General features: G+C 44.1%; 1 protein-coding gene across 1 annotated transcript in view; it reads right to left on the reverse strand.

The window, feature by feature from the left end:
- WDR62 (WD repeat domain 62) overlaps positions 1-15,897 on the reverse strand; it is a 76,900-nt gene that overhangs the window by 4,454 nt on the left and 56,549 nt on the right. Inside the window, exons 22-29 of the mRNA XM_073548831.1 lie at positions 9,732-9,959; positions 9,034-9,182; positions 6,480-6,559; positions 4,124-4,255; positions 2,598-2,709; positions 2,417-2,516; positions 1,858-1,915; positions 435-1,190 (exon numbers count right to left, since the gene is read on the reverse strand). Coding sequence (XP_073404932.1) covers positions 435-1,190; positions 1,858-1,915; positions 2,417-2,516; positions 2,598-2,709; positions 4,124-4,255; positions 6,480-6,559; positions 9,034-9,182; positions 9,732-9,959 — 1,615 coding nt within the window. The remainder of the gene's footprint in view (positions 1-434; positions 1,191-1,857; positions 1,916-2,416; positions 2,517-2,597; positions 2,710-4,123; positions 4,256-6,479; positions 6,560-9,033; positions 9,183-9,731; positions 9,960-15,897) is intronic.

The following is a 15,897-nucleotide window of genomic DNA, read 5'->3' on the forward strand; positions in this document are numbered from 1 at the left end:
GTCGCTCCACAGGAAGCTGACGACGAGAAACAGTCCTGGACGTTCTCGCGCGATCAGCGATAACCAGCGGGGGAGCGGTCGGAGGTAAGTATCAGACATAGCGATATTGCTATAACGTCACAAAAACCAGTGACGTTATAGTGATATTGCTAGCGATATCGCTTAGTGTGACAGGCCCTTTAGTCAGAATGGTCATTAACTCTGGTATCTCTCGCTATGTGCCAGCATGCCATAGGTACGTGGCCCACACTTTTGAGTTTTGGTGTGAGACAGTCGAGCCCAGGTCCTGCTCCATCTCTTTTAAGGCCTGCTGGAACATAGCGTGACTAACTAGCATTATGAACCATCCCGATTGGGTACACCTTGTTGCAGTGGTATTGCTTTTTACACTTTTCGAGTATGACAAGGGAAACAGAAGGGTGGTCCTTCTTTACCTTGTTCTCTAGGACAGCAACATGAAGCAGCTTCTGGAGAAGATGGGCCACTCCTTGTGACATTGGCCTCTCCCATGACCAGGCTGCTTGTATGGTGACTAGCACTTGCATAGCTTGGAAGTTCTGCTATGGACGCTCTTCTAGGGAAGTCCTGGATCTCCAGTGGATGATCGACGGATGAGGAGCTTCTTTTCTGCATTTCCAGGTTAGGGACGTTCTTTGTGACATCTCCACCTTTTGGTTTTATCTCCTCTCTTTTTGACGTCTTTGATAGGTTATTGACAGATTTGGCCTTTTTCTTCAGGCGAGGGATAAATCCGCAGGTGGACGGTGGCGGCATTAGCACCTTATCACTTACCGGGTTGGAGGAGAGGACCGAAGACTTTACTCTCTCTTGATGTGAGGAAGGGATCTGCTTGTATGAAGAAGCAGAGGAAAGAGGCTTCTGGGGGTCATCCTCTGCGAGAATAAACTTGTTCTGCTCTAAGGCATGTAAGTCTATGCTAGAGAGCGGCCGGGACATGTGAGACAGCTGCCGATGCTCTTCTGCTTGACCCCCATTGAGGTTTTCTCCCATCGATACGCTACGAAATATTTTCGCCTTGAAACTAGCAGTGGCCTCCATGTAAGATCGGCTTCTACTGGATTTGTGCTTATTCGGCCAACAGCCGGGGAACGAGGATCTGGAGGAGGATGCTTTCTCGCTTACTTGAATATTTTGCACACTGGACAAGGAATGTGTGATTTCTGGAGAATCTATAAAATTGAAAAAAATAAATAGGTGCAAACTAAAAGCAGGCGAAAAACATCGAAAACCAGAAAAAGAAAAAAGAAAAGGTGCAAATATAAAAAAAGAAAATCCAATCCCAACATTTTTCCCCTCATTTTCTGTAAAAAGATATGTAACAAATTCTAGATGTGTCCCAAGAAGATCAGTCACTTTCCATCCTGTCCCTCTTGGTGTAAGGAAACACTCTGCAGCAGAAGCCTTCCCCACCAGTGTTCAACGAGACCAGGAACACCAAACATCGCAACCTCTGTTCTCAACTCTCAAAAATGGAAATTATGAGAAGGGAATCATCATAATTTTATGTGCAAAATTTGTATTCTTGCTCGGGGTCTGCTGGTTTGTGCATACTAGTCCCAATTCGAGTCAACATTGCAGCCGGTGCATGCCGGACATTACCGGTACGTGTTGACAACATGAGCCGAAAGCATAAACCTGCAAGACTCGTCCGAGAATTGCCTAATATACATTTTTTTTTCCCCAAGCAGAGGCATTAAAATATTGATTTATATTTCAAGTATAATTATAAATGCTAAAATTTGACACCAGTCTGGATACATGGCGGTCCGGCCGGCGGCATCTGAACAAAGAAATCTGATCCAACGAAGCTGTGGATAAACCCACAGAGGGACTTACCGACAATTTTTTCAGACTTTCTCCTTTCTGTTCTAGCTGTTGCCTTTTCTTCAGGTCTCTTCCATAAAAGATAGAAAAAAAAAAAAAAAAAAGTATAATTTTAACCAAAAAACCCCAAATTTTCTACTTATTAAAGGGGTTGACGCTTTCACCAGTCTTCTGCCCACAGGCTGTTTGGTGTTAAAAGTAATATAAAAAATAAAAATATATGAGCATTCCTTACTGAGTCTCTGCTGCTGCCCCAGTCTCTGATGTTTGACTGCAGCGGTGATCTCACATGGACAGTCTTGCAGTCAATCACTGAGCAGGAGTGAATATAGCAACACTCAACCCTCTCATGTTCAGTTCAGTTTCCTGCTTCATGAGTCTAGTCACAGTCATGTGACCAGTGCGGGCAATCACTGGTTGCAGCACTGCACCCACTAGATGTATATCTCTCCTCCCCCAATATTTTAGAAAAAAATATCACTACCCAGACAACCCTTTTAAATATCTAATTGTGTAGGTAAAAAAGAACAAAAACAGACGTGGACACATCCGTAATAATTCATCCTCTTACATCAGAAGGTATCGGCTGAGATCGGTCCGGGTCCATTTTTGTTTCTGAGCCCACTGCTGTCGCCATCTGGAGGCTGCCAGGTGCAAAGCTAAATCCTGTCCTGTGGAATAACAGGAGAAGACCATCAAGAGATGCCGTAACCTGAAGTAGCTGCTGTGACCTGCAGAATGAGATGTGTTACCGGTTCATCCTGAAGCTCCGAGATAAGAATCGAGAAGAGAAACTCAGGCGCGGGTTCAGCGTCTCATCATCCTCATCCGGCTGCAGATCTTTCAGCGAGTTGTCGAACTTCTCTGCACATGTGAATTGTTGAAGTGAGAAAATAACCAGCACCAAGAAACGTGTTGCAATCCTTAGACAGCTCGATTAGCGGACCGACAGATTCTAGGCTTGACGATCACAGGTGCTGCACCGGAAACGAGCAGCGTCGTAGAAATCCAACCGTGAAGAATAAAAAAGGTGGCACTCCGTGATCAAATAAAAAATTCTTCATTAAGGGTAATTAGGACATGGATGCACTAAGTACCTGGACCGATGAAGAGTCAGATCGACGTGAAACGGCCGTCGTCCACTGCTGTACCTGCTCCCCCGCATCCATGTACTAAATTACCCTTAATAAAGAAGAATTTTTTATTTGATAACTAAGTGCCACCTTTTTCATTCTTCACGGTTAGATTTCTCTGCAGAGACGACACAGGAATATTATATTAAAGAATCTCAAGTCTCTTCAAGAACAAGGAGCTGCAGGGCAACCATCTTGTGTGGAGCAGGGGTAAACATGCTCGACCTCCGCTCTGTTCATTCCCTATGGGAATGATGGACAAAGCAGAGTGCAGCGCTCCGCATGCCCGACCTCTGCTCCGCTCATTCTCTATGGGACTGACTGAGGGAACCGAGTGCAACGCTCCGCATGCCCGACCTCTGCTCCGTTCATTCTCTATGGGACTGACGGAGGGAACCGAGTGCAACGCTCCGCATGCCCGACCTCTGCTCCGTTCATTCTCTATGGGACTGACAGAGGGAACCGAGGAATGCAGCGTACCCAAAAATTGAGTTGGCAAATTGACCCCCAGCTTGTCCATATGTTTGTCATTTTCCTGTCTTTTTACACCATTTTTTTCCGGGTATCTTTTACAATGCAAATTACAAAGCATTTTTTTTTTTTTTTTTTTTCTTCTTTTACTGTTCATCCATTCACGCCAAATAACCTGTTGTGTGAAATCTTGGGATTGTGTGTGGATTATTAATTTGTGTGGGTTTTTATGTACCAAGAAAGTGGAAAAAAAAAGTTTTCCAACAGCCATAGGAGCTCCAGTCACAGGGGAAACCAGCCGACTGCAGTAGTCACCACCATCAGAGCTAATCTGGGCAATGTGAGGACCCATAAACTCCTTTATGCAGGGCAGACACCTAGGGATCATGTGATCGCTAGGTCCAACAGAAACATTGATGATGCTGCCCTGAAGTCAGGCAAAAGAGGGAGAAGACAGCTGTGATTTCTGCAAAAATCAAGCATGTGTGGCTGTGTGTGCCAGACCACAACACTATGAAAGGACACCCTGTTTGGGTGTCAGGGCATCCTGGGAGTCTTAGTATTTTTTTTTAAGCCACAGCATGAGGACCCCGGTGAAGATAAATGGTCAAACTCTGGCTCCTCTAGTGTGCCCTATAAATTACAGATTTGATGCTCCTGGGTGTCAAGGTCACCTGCAGCCAGATCATCAGCCAAGGTGTCAAAGTGCATCTGCAGAAATCTCTGCTGTTCTGGGGTCTCCGGGCAGAGGTCCTCCTCAGGATTGTTATAATCCAACTCTGCTTCTGACATCAGCGAATCTTCATCTGCAAAGATAAAATACATAATCCAAGTTATGGAAAAATCCAGACAATGAGGGAGTGAGGGGGAATCCAAGGGACGGGTACCGGACTGCTAAAGACCAGTCACAAATACTAACAGATGGGCGACAATGCTTATAAAGGGATTATCTGAATAGGTCTACAAAACGATGTGACCAATAGGGAGACAAAATGGAGTGTCAGAAACACAATTTTCATAATTCATTTTTAGCAGTTAGTTCAGGGACTAGTCATCTGATCGGGGGATGACTTGTCCTTATATTGGACCAGACACTACAACCAGCCAACTACTAGCTGCAGCACCATATGTCCACTACAACCAGCCAACTACTAGCTGCAGCACCATACGTCCACTACAACCAGCCAACTACTAGCTGCAGCACCATACGTCCACTACAACCAGCCAACTACTAGCTGCAGTTCCATACGCCTACTAGAGGCCATGACTCATATTGCAGCAATCACTTAAATAAGACAGGGCTGCAGTACCAGGCACAGCCACAAGGCCATGAGGGTTAAAAGTGCCCCTGTCAGCAGGATTATGCTCAGTAACCTACAGACACCGTCAGATCGGCGCCGTTATACTGATTACACTGATACCCGTTGACAAAATCCGTCTTGTGGTTGTTTTTAATCCTAATTTTCAGTTTTGAATTAATGATATGCTCGTGATCCGGGGCGGCCTGTGGGGGGCTTCATGTGGTGCTCTGAGTAGCTATTCATAATGCAGACTGCCGACAGGTCACTGATCCCTCACTGACCCGCCCCCTAGGTTTACATAATGAAATATATTTTATATATATATATATATATATATATATATATATATATATATATATATATATATATATATATATATATATATATATATATATATATATATATATATATATATATACACACACACACACATTGAAAAGAAACCCTTCTGCAGGCAGATGCAGGCCATGGCACCTGCTCTGCAGCATAATCACATCTGTACTGTGTTAATAATAAATGTGGTTCTGGTTATACCAATATTCCAAAAATATATATATATATCCATTTGAAAATGCCAGTGTATCGGTGTATATAGAGGTGATCTGACAGCTGCTACTGCGCAGTCCTCCAAGATGGCATCGCCCATAGCTGCTATGGCACAGGAGCCGGTGCCATCTTGGAGGATATTTTTTTCCCTTCTCTAGCAAGATGGTGCAATAGGAGCTATTAGCGCCTGTTACTGCGCACACGCCGTTTTCAAATAGATTTTTTTTTTTTTTTTATAAATATTAGGATAACTTCAAACATATTAATAAAACACATTACACATGCGATTATGCTGCAGCGCAGGGGCCACGCCTGGGTTCTGCCTGCAGAAGGGGATTTTTTTTTTTTTTAATTTTCAGTATGTATATATAATATTCATTATGTAAACTAGGGGGCAGGTCAGTGAGGGATCAGTGACTTGTAAGCAGTCTGCATTATGAATACCTAATCAGAGCACCACATGAAGCCCCCCACAGGCCGCCCCCGGAGCACGAGCATATCATTAACTCAAAACTACAAATAAAGATTAAACAACTACAAGACGGATTTGATCACCAGGTGTCATTGTAATCAGCATAATGGTGACAACCAGACACTGTCTGTAGGTTACTGTGCACAATCCCGGTGACGGGGGCACTTTAAAGAGGCTGTACACTACTAGGACAAGCCCTTCTTGAACTAAATGTTATGCCCCAATAAAAAAAAAAAAATCCTAAACTCGCCTTCCGTGCTGGCTCCATTCCAGCGGTGTTGGCACTCACGGTCCCAGGGCTGTGATGCGGTGAAATGACAAGTGATGCCCGGTGCCCAATCAGCGCTGGCGTCACAGTCTCACCCTTCTGACGAACTGAACATGAAGAGTCAGTCTGGGATCAGCTGATCTCTGACTTCCTCTTCATGTTCAGTTTGTACAAAGGCGGAGACAGCAATGCTGAATGGACACCGGGCATCATGTATCACAGCACCGGGGAGAGCGAGCACGGGAGGTGAGTATAGGCTTTATTAAATTTATCGGGGCTGAACATTTAATTTAAGAAGGGGTTGTCCCAGTAATGGACAACCCCCTTTAATAACACAATACGAACACAAAAGTACCCTGTATATACTGTGCAATAACTACAGAACTAGTGTGAGCTAGGAGACAAGATGAGGGGCAACAGTTATCAGTAGTGATGGCAGTTACCTGGGTCACAGCCAGATAACAGCCCATCGATGAGCGCAGCATTGCCCTTGTCAAAAGTCCTTTCTTCAATAGAAAAATAACTGAAAAATAGCAGAAAAAACATATTATACAAGATTAAAGTACCTGTTCATTCAGGCAACTGATCAGATTACAGAACACACAGACATGAGGAATTCATGCTCCACTGCCTCTAATTAACACATGGAGATTAATAATGTAGCACTGAGCAATGTAGCAGTGATAACTGGGTTAGAAATACGTACCTTACATGCTGCAGTTTTGTAGTGCTGGACCCCAGTGCTGGATATGCAGTTACCCTGCTCAGTACTGCTGTATGATGCTACAAAATACCAACAATATAGTAACATGAAAGGTATCATTCAGAAGTACTGACCAGTGTAGCTGTGAATCTATTGCTTGGCTGAGCTAAAACCTTACTAGGCAGCAGCAATTTTTGTAGGTCTCGGCCGTTCTCACTTTGCTCCTCGCCCGTCCCCTCCACATAGACTTCATTAGACATACATACATCCATCCATCCACCAACATACACACGATGTTAATAGTTATAACAGACACCTGTGTGATGGATCATATTGCTGGACACACCAAAAGAACTAATATTAAAAAGCACAAAATAAAAAAAATAAAAAAATGTACTAGTCCAAAAGAAGTTTTCCAAAATTATACAAATATTTTATTGTTAAAATTTAATAAAGAATTATATACAGAATAACACAGGGACAGAACATGAGGGAATGATGGACAAAAATGTGCAAAATATGCTGTTAAACAAGGGACGCACCACCCCCCTGGAAAAAAAACCTCAAGGGGTTAAACTAGTGCCTATTTAATCTAATACTGTCCTCAGGCTTTATTGAAATAATGTTTGAATTCTGCCCAAGTATAGCTAGTTCTAGCTCGCTCTACGGAAGCACGTAGGGTCTTTAATTATTAAAGAATATAATATATACTATTGAAAGCGTTTAATGTAATGTTTACCTGAATTAATACTGCCCTCTTGCTCTCCTAGTGAAAAGCTGGAACTCTGCCTAATCATGGATGTATATTTGAACCAGGAGTTGTTTTTTTGATGCAGAATAAAAACTTCACAAAGAGATGACATAACTTTTCAACCCTTTACTCTCAGTGGTCGGCCTGCCACAGGCACGCGCGCGCTGCCAGGTAACCTTGTACGCTCTCAGTTTTCCGCATCCACACAGTCTATTCTCTGACCCTGGAAGCCGATACCGGGCGGTGTCCTGGTTGCCATGGTACCGCGTGCATCATCACATGTGGGCAGACCGTCTCTCTGACAGACACTGCGGTGGGTGTCGCTATAGCAATAGTACCGCGTCATTACATGTGGGCGGACCTGTTCTGACAGACACTGCAGTGGGCGTCGCTATTGCGACGAATGTGTCAACCTGTGGGCGTTCCCTTAGATGAAAACAGCTGATCTTATATAGACTCATGCCACTGTAAGAAGCAATGCCTCTTTACTTGACACCGTTAGGGCGATATGCTTAGGAGGCATAAGTACTGAGGAAATAGGGCCTTTTCAATATGTTTTACAACATGGCTATTATTCAGCCTGCATGCCCCTCTTTTGTTTTGAACGCTATGTATTGCATGTTGCCCGCCAACATGACATCATTGCCGGTGGGCGGTTCTGAGGCACATGACGGCCCCTTATTCCACATAGTACTAACAAACTATGTAGAGAGTATAAAATGCTGTGCCCCCTGACGAAAGCTAAGGCCGAAACACGTGTTGGGTTGGGCACGCACATCCCTCTGGACCACCTTGAGTAGCAGAGCTTGTTTAGATATACAGGTAATATTGCTCACTTATCCACATATGGTATTGATACAATGGCAATTTATTTATAATGGTGGGGTGATCTGGTACACTAGTCACCATTACCTGTGATAACTTGACTCTTGTCAATTTTGGGATATTTTTCTCTTTCTTTTGAGATTTATATATAATACAGCTGCTATGGGTGTTTTTTCCAGGGGGGTGGTGCGTCCCTTGTTTAACAGCATATTTTGCACATTTTTGTCCATCATTCCCTCATGTTCTGTCCCTGTGTTGTTCTGTATATAATTCTTTGTATGAAATTTTAACAATAAAATATTTGCATAATTTTGGAAAACTTCTTTTGGACTAGTACACTTTTTTGTGCTTTTTCATAGACTTCATTAGGCAGATGTAATCTGATCCTTCAGTAGTCTGCAAGTACTCCTTTTGAAAAAGATGAGGAGTTCAGCAGGCAGGGAGAAGTCGCTTATAAGTGGAGAAAGAAGCAGATTCTCTTGATAAAGATGGATCACATTTCTTATAAAACGGATTTTTGAAATGTTTATTGAAATGACAGAGTCCAATATAATTACCAAGAAATAGAATATACAGCATGTGACCGTGCAGAAAGGGACAGGGGGTTCCTGTTGTGCCTGCACGTAGAAGGGAAACAGCAGAGGGAAGCGAGTAGAAAGCAGCCTGCTTTGACTACTGGGGGGGGGGGGGGGGGGATGTAGACAATTTTTCTTGTTACCTTTCTTCCTGCTGGGACACATGCAGGGACGACGGGTAATAGATACCGTTGGACTCTGAGGACTGGGACTGACCGTCTGTGTCATCTAATGCAGATGCCGTCTCCGTGATGAACGTCCTATTGTCCAAGAAATTGCTTTCGTCCTCGGACTGAAGAGAGCAGAAAAGTTCTGAGAGTCAAAGCCGGACTAGAGTATTCAGTGATCGCAGTGTAATGGAGAGGTGGGAACCGGAAGGGCAGGAGTCTGGCTGTGATCACGTGAACAGTTGGATATCGCTACAATGAATGGAGCTGTGGTCCAGCACGCACACTACTAGGCCATAGGGTTGAACGGAGCTGTGGTCCGGAACACACACTACCAGGCCATAGCAGTGAACGGAGGAGCGATTCGGCTCACACACTACTATTACATTCACACAAGAGACTTTGGGTCCCTTCAGCTCGCATACATTTATCACTGATGTAAAGGTGATTAACATTTTTAAGTAAACCCCTAAGGCAGAGGGTATAACTAAAACAGTTAAAGCAGACACAGACATAAAAGGACGGGCCGCAGGGCCCTCAGTCACCTCGGCAGGAACTTCTGGGGAGGAGGGTTCCCTGGTGCTAGGACTGCACAGTCAGCATGTGCCACAAGTAGCCAACACGTGTACTGTCCTGGAGCACCTCACTGACATCAGCAGGGTCACATCACTCACCTCCAGCAGTTCCTGCAGACTTCTGGGTTCAATTCCTTCCAGGTCTGTGGTCTCATCCAAGAAGGAGTGCGCTCCGGGCTCGTGGTCTGGGGTATAGCAGTAGCTATGATCATTGTCATTCAAGAAGTTGCGGATCAGGATGGCGCCGCTGTCCCTTTGGGCCCAACGTCCTTGAGGCTGGCACTGATTTTGGGAGAGGACGACCAGGGGTTCATTCTTGTCTTCATCCTACAACACCAGAGAAGAGGTGGAACCAATACTTCTATTTACCTCTTAGCACAGACGAGAGGCATCAGCCCTGCCCAAAAAGATGACTTGGCAGCGGATTAATCTCTGTACTGTCCTGCCCTTCAACAGTGAATATATATTTATTCAAGAAAAATAACAGCTTACAACTAGCATTTCCTACAGCTTAGGAGCTTAGCATCTTGTCTGTCAGCTTGCAAAGTGAAAGTAAAATGTGCTCCAGCTAGACACAGTGAACAGGAATTACCGTTTGTTTTTTTTATTATTGCACTAACACTATTGCTGGAGACAAACTCATGCACTATTAAACAGTAGTAAATTGTACTTGGTGCTATATATACACAAAAAGCATTATGCCAACACCCTCACTATCAAATCACGTAGGTGATGTTTAATATCATTGTGTTTGGTTCTCGCATTGATCTTCTTACTGCATGCAAGTTTAAAGGGAACCTGTCCTCAGTATTGTGTACAGTAACCTATAGATAGTGTCAAGTCGGCACCATTATACTGATTACAATGATACCTGGTGATGAAATCAGTCTTGTGGTTTGATCCTTATTTGTAGTTTTCAGCTAATGAGATTCTCCTACTCCGAGGTGGAGCTTCACGTAATGCTCTGATTAGCTATTCATCTGTATGGCTTAGGACCAGTCACTGATCCCTCACTAACCTGTCCCTTATTTTACATACTGTATATCTTATTGTTTGGGAAAAAACAGGATTTTTGGTTGCTTATCGTAAAATCTGTTTCTCGGAGCCTTCATTGGGGAACACAGGAAACCATGGTGTATGCTGCTGCCACTAGGAGGCTGACACTGTGCATAAAGTTAGCTCCTCCTCCGCAGTGTACACCAAACCGACAGGAACCAGGATGTTCAGTTAGTGAGAAAGCAATAGGAGAAGCAATCTGTAAACGAGAAAAACCACAGAAACACAAATCCATAATGTAATAGAATACAGTAAATAGAGCTATTCAACTTGGGAGGGTGCTGTGTCCCCTAATGAAGGCTCTGAGAAACAGATTTTACGGTAAGCAACCAAAAAGCCCGTTTTCTCTATCGCTTCATTGGGGGACACAGGAAACCATGGTACGTCCTAAAGCAGTACCCAAGGGGAGGGAACAACAGATAGCTCCGATCAGGTCGGAAAACTCATCTCCGTCACCTGCAAGGACTTAATAGCTAAGCTGGCATCTGCTGAAGCAATACATGGATTCTGAAGAATTTTACAAACTTGTGGAGACAAACCATCGCTCTGCCGAGGTGCAGGGCGGAATTCTTACGTGTACCGCCAGGAGGCGCCCCCTGCCCGGGTAGAATGTGCCTTAACCCAGAAGAAGGCGCTCTGCTCTGACCTGGTAAACCTACAAAGTTCGACTGGATTCAGCAGGGACTCTATACGCCGAGCCAGTGTTCTAAAAAAAGGAGAGAGGTGGCTTTTGCCGGGCAGACGCAAGTCGCCCTGGCCAGGAAGCCTGAAGAATTAGGAATAAAGAATAGAGCCACGGAGAACATCGGCGAGATATGGGAAGAGCACTGAAGTCGTAACTACAGAATGTGCAAACCTGCTCTGCGAGACTCGCGGTTGGGAGCCCGAAATAAAAAAGGCTAAAAAATGCAAAAGGATGCACTTCATGCAAAAATGCAGAAATGTCCAATGCCCTGAGGAAGTCAGGACCTGGATAAAGGCTTCTATGGGATAAGGGAAAACTCATGCGGTTCCCAGGAGGCAATTACTGTAAAAATAGATTTCATATTGAAAGGACAAGGATGGACTCCTCTGTTCAGCAATCTTAGATCCCTGACGAGTCACGCTGAGAAAAAAAAGCCACCAGGAGAACAACGAGGCTTAGCGTGAGGAAGGAGAGGGCTCAACCCTCCGGTGATCCCCTTAATAATGTGGTTTGACTAGGAGCCAAATTGATGGGAACCCCGGAAAGGCAAGTAGGTAAGAAACTCTGAGGTTAAAATAACTTGCCATGCCATAAGTCAAATGGTTCTTCGGAAGGCCACGATATTGCTGGATGCCCGAGCAGCACCTGCAGTGGTGACCGGGGAAGGCGGATACTATACCTGCCAGGGTAATTTGGCCCGCGAGAGCGGCCCGTTCCCCCGACTTTAGAAGGAATACTCTGAGGAAGAGCTTAGCCTCTGTGACTATAAACTTGCTACCCAGGTGGAGGCAAAGGCAGGGCGCAATGCAGCGACAGATGCTTCAAAGGATGCCTTTGCCACTAACCGAGTCGGACGTTGGTGGAAAGTCTGGAAACTGGAGGGACCATAGCTGGAGAAGTGGTCCAGATTGCAGTGAGCTCAGGAGTGAAGAGATTTTCGATACCGAGGCGCTCCCTCTTTGGAAGCGGCTAGACTAAGGATTCTGAGAAAAGGATAAGGGAAGACCAATAAGTTGAATTGACAAGGAAAGACTTGAGAGAAGGCAACTGTGAACCTGCTAGATGGCAAGATGCTGAAGACGTACTGAAGAGGACCTCGGGTGGTCCCTGGTTGACATTACAGCGATGTAGGCTCTATTTAGATCAACAACATGGTTCAGAACAGTACTGTTTGAAGAGACCACAGCTTGCCAGTCTAATTAGGTAGAACGTAGACCACTGGCCGACTTGGCAGCTAAACTCAAGCGTATAGGGACGAGGATCCAGATGGGTGCTGGCAGACACCGTAAAATATGAGCAGCCGAAGGGGGAAAGCCCATGAAAGAAACATGGAGTATGTTAATTCCATTGAAAGTAGGCTCTAGGAAAGAGCAAATAGACCTCAGAAGCAACTTGACAGCCGAAATGAAGATCCTCGCCTATGACGACATTGTCAATCCTATATGTCCTGGCCCCTTTGGAGCGGGGAGGATTGTATTGTGTGGACCCACTTACCCAAGTATGAGACATCACACAACCGAACATACTAGTGAAAAAGATACAAATCCTGCTGAAGGAAGAAACATGTTATCACCAAACTCTTCATTGAATTCGGGCATGGAGCAGCGTTCCGCACTGGTTGATGCGTGCGCAGAGTGAGATCCAAATCTTGTCCAAGGTGGGAGAACCTGATGCTGCCACCCATGGAAATAAAATCCCGGAGCTGTTCGAGGCTTTATCCGGTGTCTGTAAGAAAGAGGTAAGTACCGACAGATAGGGAGCTCTGGTATTGAGGTAGCTCAAAGGCCCCTAGTAGAGAACAGGGAACAGTCATGAGAGTCATGGCATAGATATGGGTGCTGACTCCGTAAAGACAGCCCCAACGTATAAACAGCAATTGGTAAGTTATTTACGATAAGAGTAACGCACTGGATAATAAAGATAGCCTGAGGAGCACTGCAAACTGACCTACGGATAGTTAGTGCTAGGCCCGAATAAGGTGATGACAGGACCCTGGTGAGCAACGTGCAAACAGGGCCCAGTGCGTGGCCAAAGTAAAAACTGACCATCTGGTACCTGACACCAGCGTGTCTGACCTACTTGAAAGTGGCCTGGCAACTCATGCTGCCACTGAGATCCACCTTATGGAACAGAGATCACAGAATCGTAGAGTTGGAAGGGACCTCCTGGGCCATCTGGTCCAACCCCCTGCTCAAAGCAGGATTCACTAAATCATCCCAGACAGATGTCTGTCCAGCCTCTGTTTTAAGACTTGTATTGAATGAGAACTCACCACCTCTCGTGGCAGCCTGTTCCACTCTTTGATCACGTGGTCAATAAGTTTTTTCTAATATTTAATCTGTCTCCTCCCATTCAGTTTCATCCCATTGCTTCTAGTCTTTCCTTGTTCAAATGAGAATAAAGATGATCCTTCTACAATGTGACAGCCCTTGAGATATTTGTAGACAGCTATTAAGTCTCCTCTCAGTCTTCTCTTTTGCAAGCTAAACATTCCCAAATCCTGCAACCTTCTCTCATAAGACAGGGTTTGCTGACCGGTCACCATTCTGGTCGCTCTTTTCTGAACTTGCTCCAGTTTGTTGATATCTTTTTTAAAATGTGGCGCCCAAAACAGGACACAGTATTCCAGATGAGGTCTGACCAAAGAGGAGTAGAGGGCAATAATGACTTCACGTGATCTAGACTGTATGCTTCTGTTACTACATCCTAGAACTGCATTTGCCTTTTTTGCTGCTACATCACACTGTTGACTCAGTCTGTGATCTATTAGTATACCCAAGTCTTTTTCACATGTGCTGTTACTTAGCCCTATTCCTCCAATTCAGTATATGCTTTTTTCATTTTTATTGCCCAGATGTAGTACTTTGCATTTTTCCCTGTTAAAAACCATTCTGTTAGTTGCTGCCCACTGCTCCAGTTTATTTATATCTTTTTGAATCCTCTCTCTTCTCTAGTATTAGCTATCCCTCCTAGCATTGTGTCATCAGCAAATTTAATCAGCTTACCCTCAATTCCTTCATCTAAATCGTTGATAAAGATGTTGAACAATACAGGGCCCAGGACACAGCCCTGTTGTACCCCACTTGAGACACTCTTCCAACTTGATGTGCAGCCATTTACGACCACTCTTTAGGTCCGATCACTAAGCCAGTTATGAATCCACCTAACAGTTGCCTTGTCCATTCCATACTTAGCCATTTTTTTTTAATAAGGATTGTGTGAGATACTTTGTCAAAATGCTTTGCTGAAGATATAGTATATCTACAGCATTTCCCTGATCCACCCAATCAGTGATTCTGTCATAGAAGGAAATTAAGTTAGTCTGACATGACTTATTAGTTACAAACCCATGCGGACTCTGTTTAATCACTTCATTCTTATCCAGGTACTTACATACATGTTTAATAATTTTTTCAAAGATCTTTCCTGGTATAGAAGTCAGACTCACCGGCCTATAGTTGCCTGGGTCCACCTTCTTCCCCTTTTTGAAGATAGGAACAACATTTGCTCTTCTCCAGTCTACTGGGACTTCTGTTCTCCAAGAATTTTCAAAGATTATGGAGAGGAGTTCAAAAATTTCTTCTGCTATCTCCTTCAGTACTCTGGGGTGTAATTCATCTGGACCTGGAGACTTGAATTCATTTAGGTTAGCTAAGTGTTTCCTCACTATCTTTCTGTTTATAGATATCCTGGATTCTTCTATTCCCTTAATAGGACAGTGAAGAACAGTTGATGTTACATTTCCTTTCTGAGGGAAAACAGATGCAAAACAGGAATTTAAAAGTTCGGCCTTCTCAACATCCTGTCTTACCATTTCATCATTTTCATCCTGTAAAAATCCTATAGCATCTTTGACTTTTCTTTTACTTTTGACATATCCCCAAAATCCTTTATTATTGCTTTTGACGTCTCTTGCAAGCCTCAATTCATTGTCAGCTTCAGCTAATCTGATTCGTGCCCTGCAGTTTCTTCAGACCGCATTATATTCTTCTTTAGATATGCCTCCCTCTTTCCATTTTATAAACATTTCTTTCTTCCTTTTTAGCATGTGCTTACGTTCTGTGTTCATCCATCCTGGTTTCTTTAAATGCTTCCTATTCTTCCCTCTTTTCGGAATGGTTAACAATTGTGCTTTGAGAATTTCATTTTTCAAGATTTCCCATCCTTCCTGGACATTTTTATCCATAAGGATATCCTGCCATTGGATCCCTCCAATTTTCTTTCTGAATCCCTAAAATCTGTCTTTCTGAAATCTAACCTTGACGTCCGAGTTGTCACAGGTCATCCTCCTCTAGTTATCCAAAATTCTAAAATAGCATGGTCGCTACCTCCTAGGGTCCCAGCCACTCACCTCTTCAACCATTTCCTTGCTGTTTATAAGGATTAGATCCAATGTAGGAGTTCCTCTTGTTTTCTCCCCTACCTTTTGGAAGATAAAGTTGTCAGTAAGAGAGGATAAGAATTTCCTTGACCTGTAAGTTTTACCTGAGATTCCCAACAAATGTCTGGATATTTGAAATCTCC

The sequence above is a fragment of the Dendrobates tinctorius genome, unplaced genomic scaffold (genome assembly GCF_039654945.1).
Source record: "Dendrobates tinctorius isolate UK_male_01 unplaced genomic scaffold, ASM3965494v1 ptg000158l, whole genome shotgun sequence".
In the NCBI taxonomy this organism is placed as follows: domain Eukaryota; kingdom Metazoa; phylum Chordata; class Amphibia; order Anura; family Dendrobatidae; genus Dendrobates; species Dendrobates tinctorius.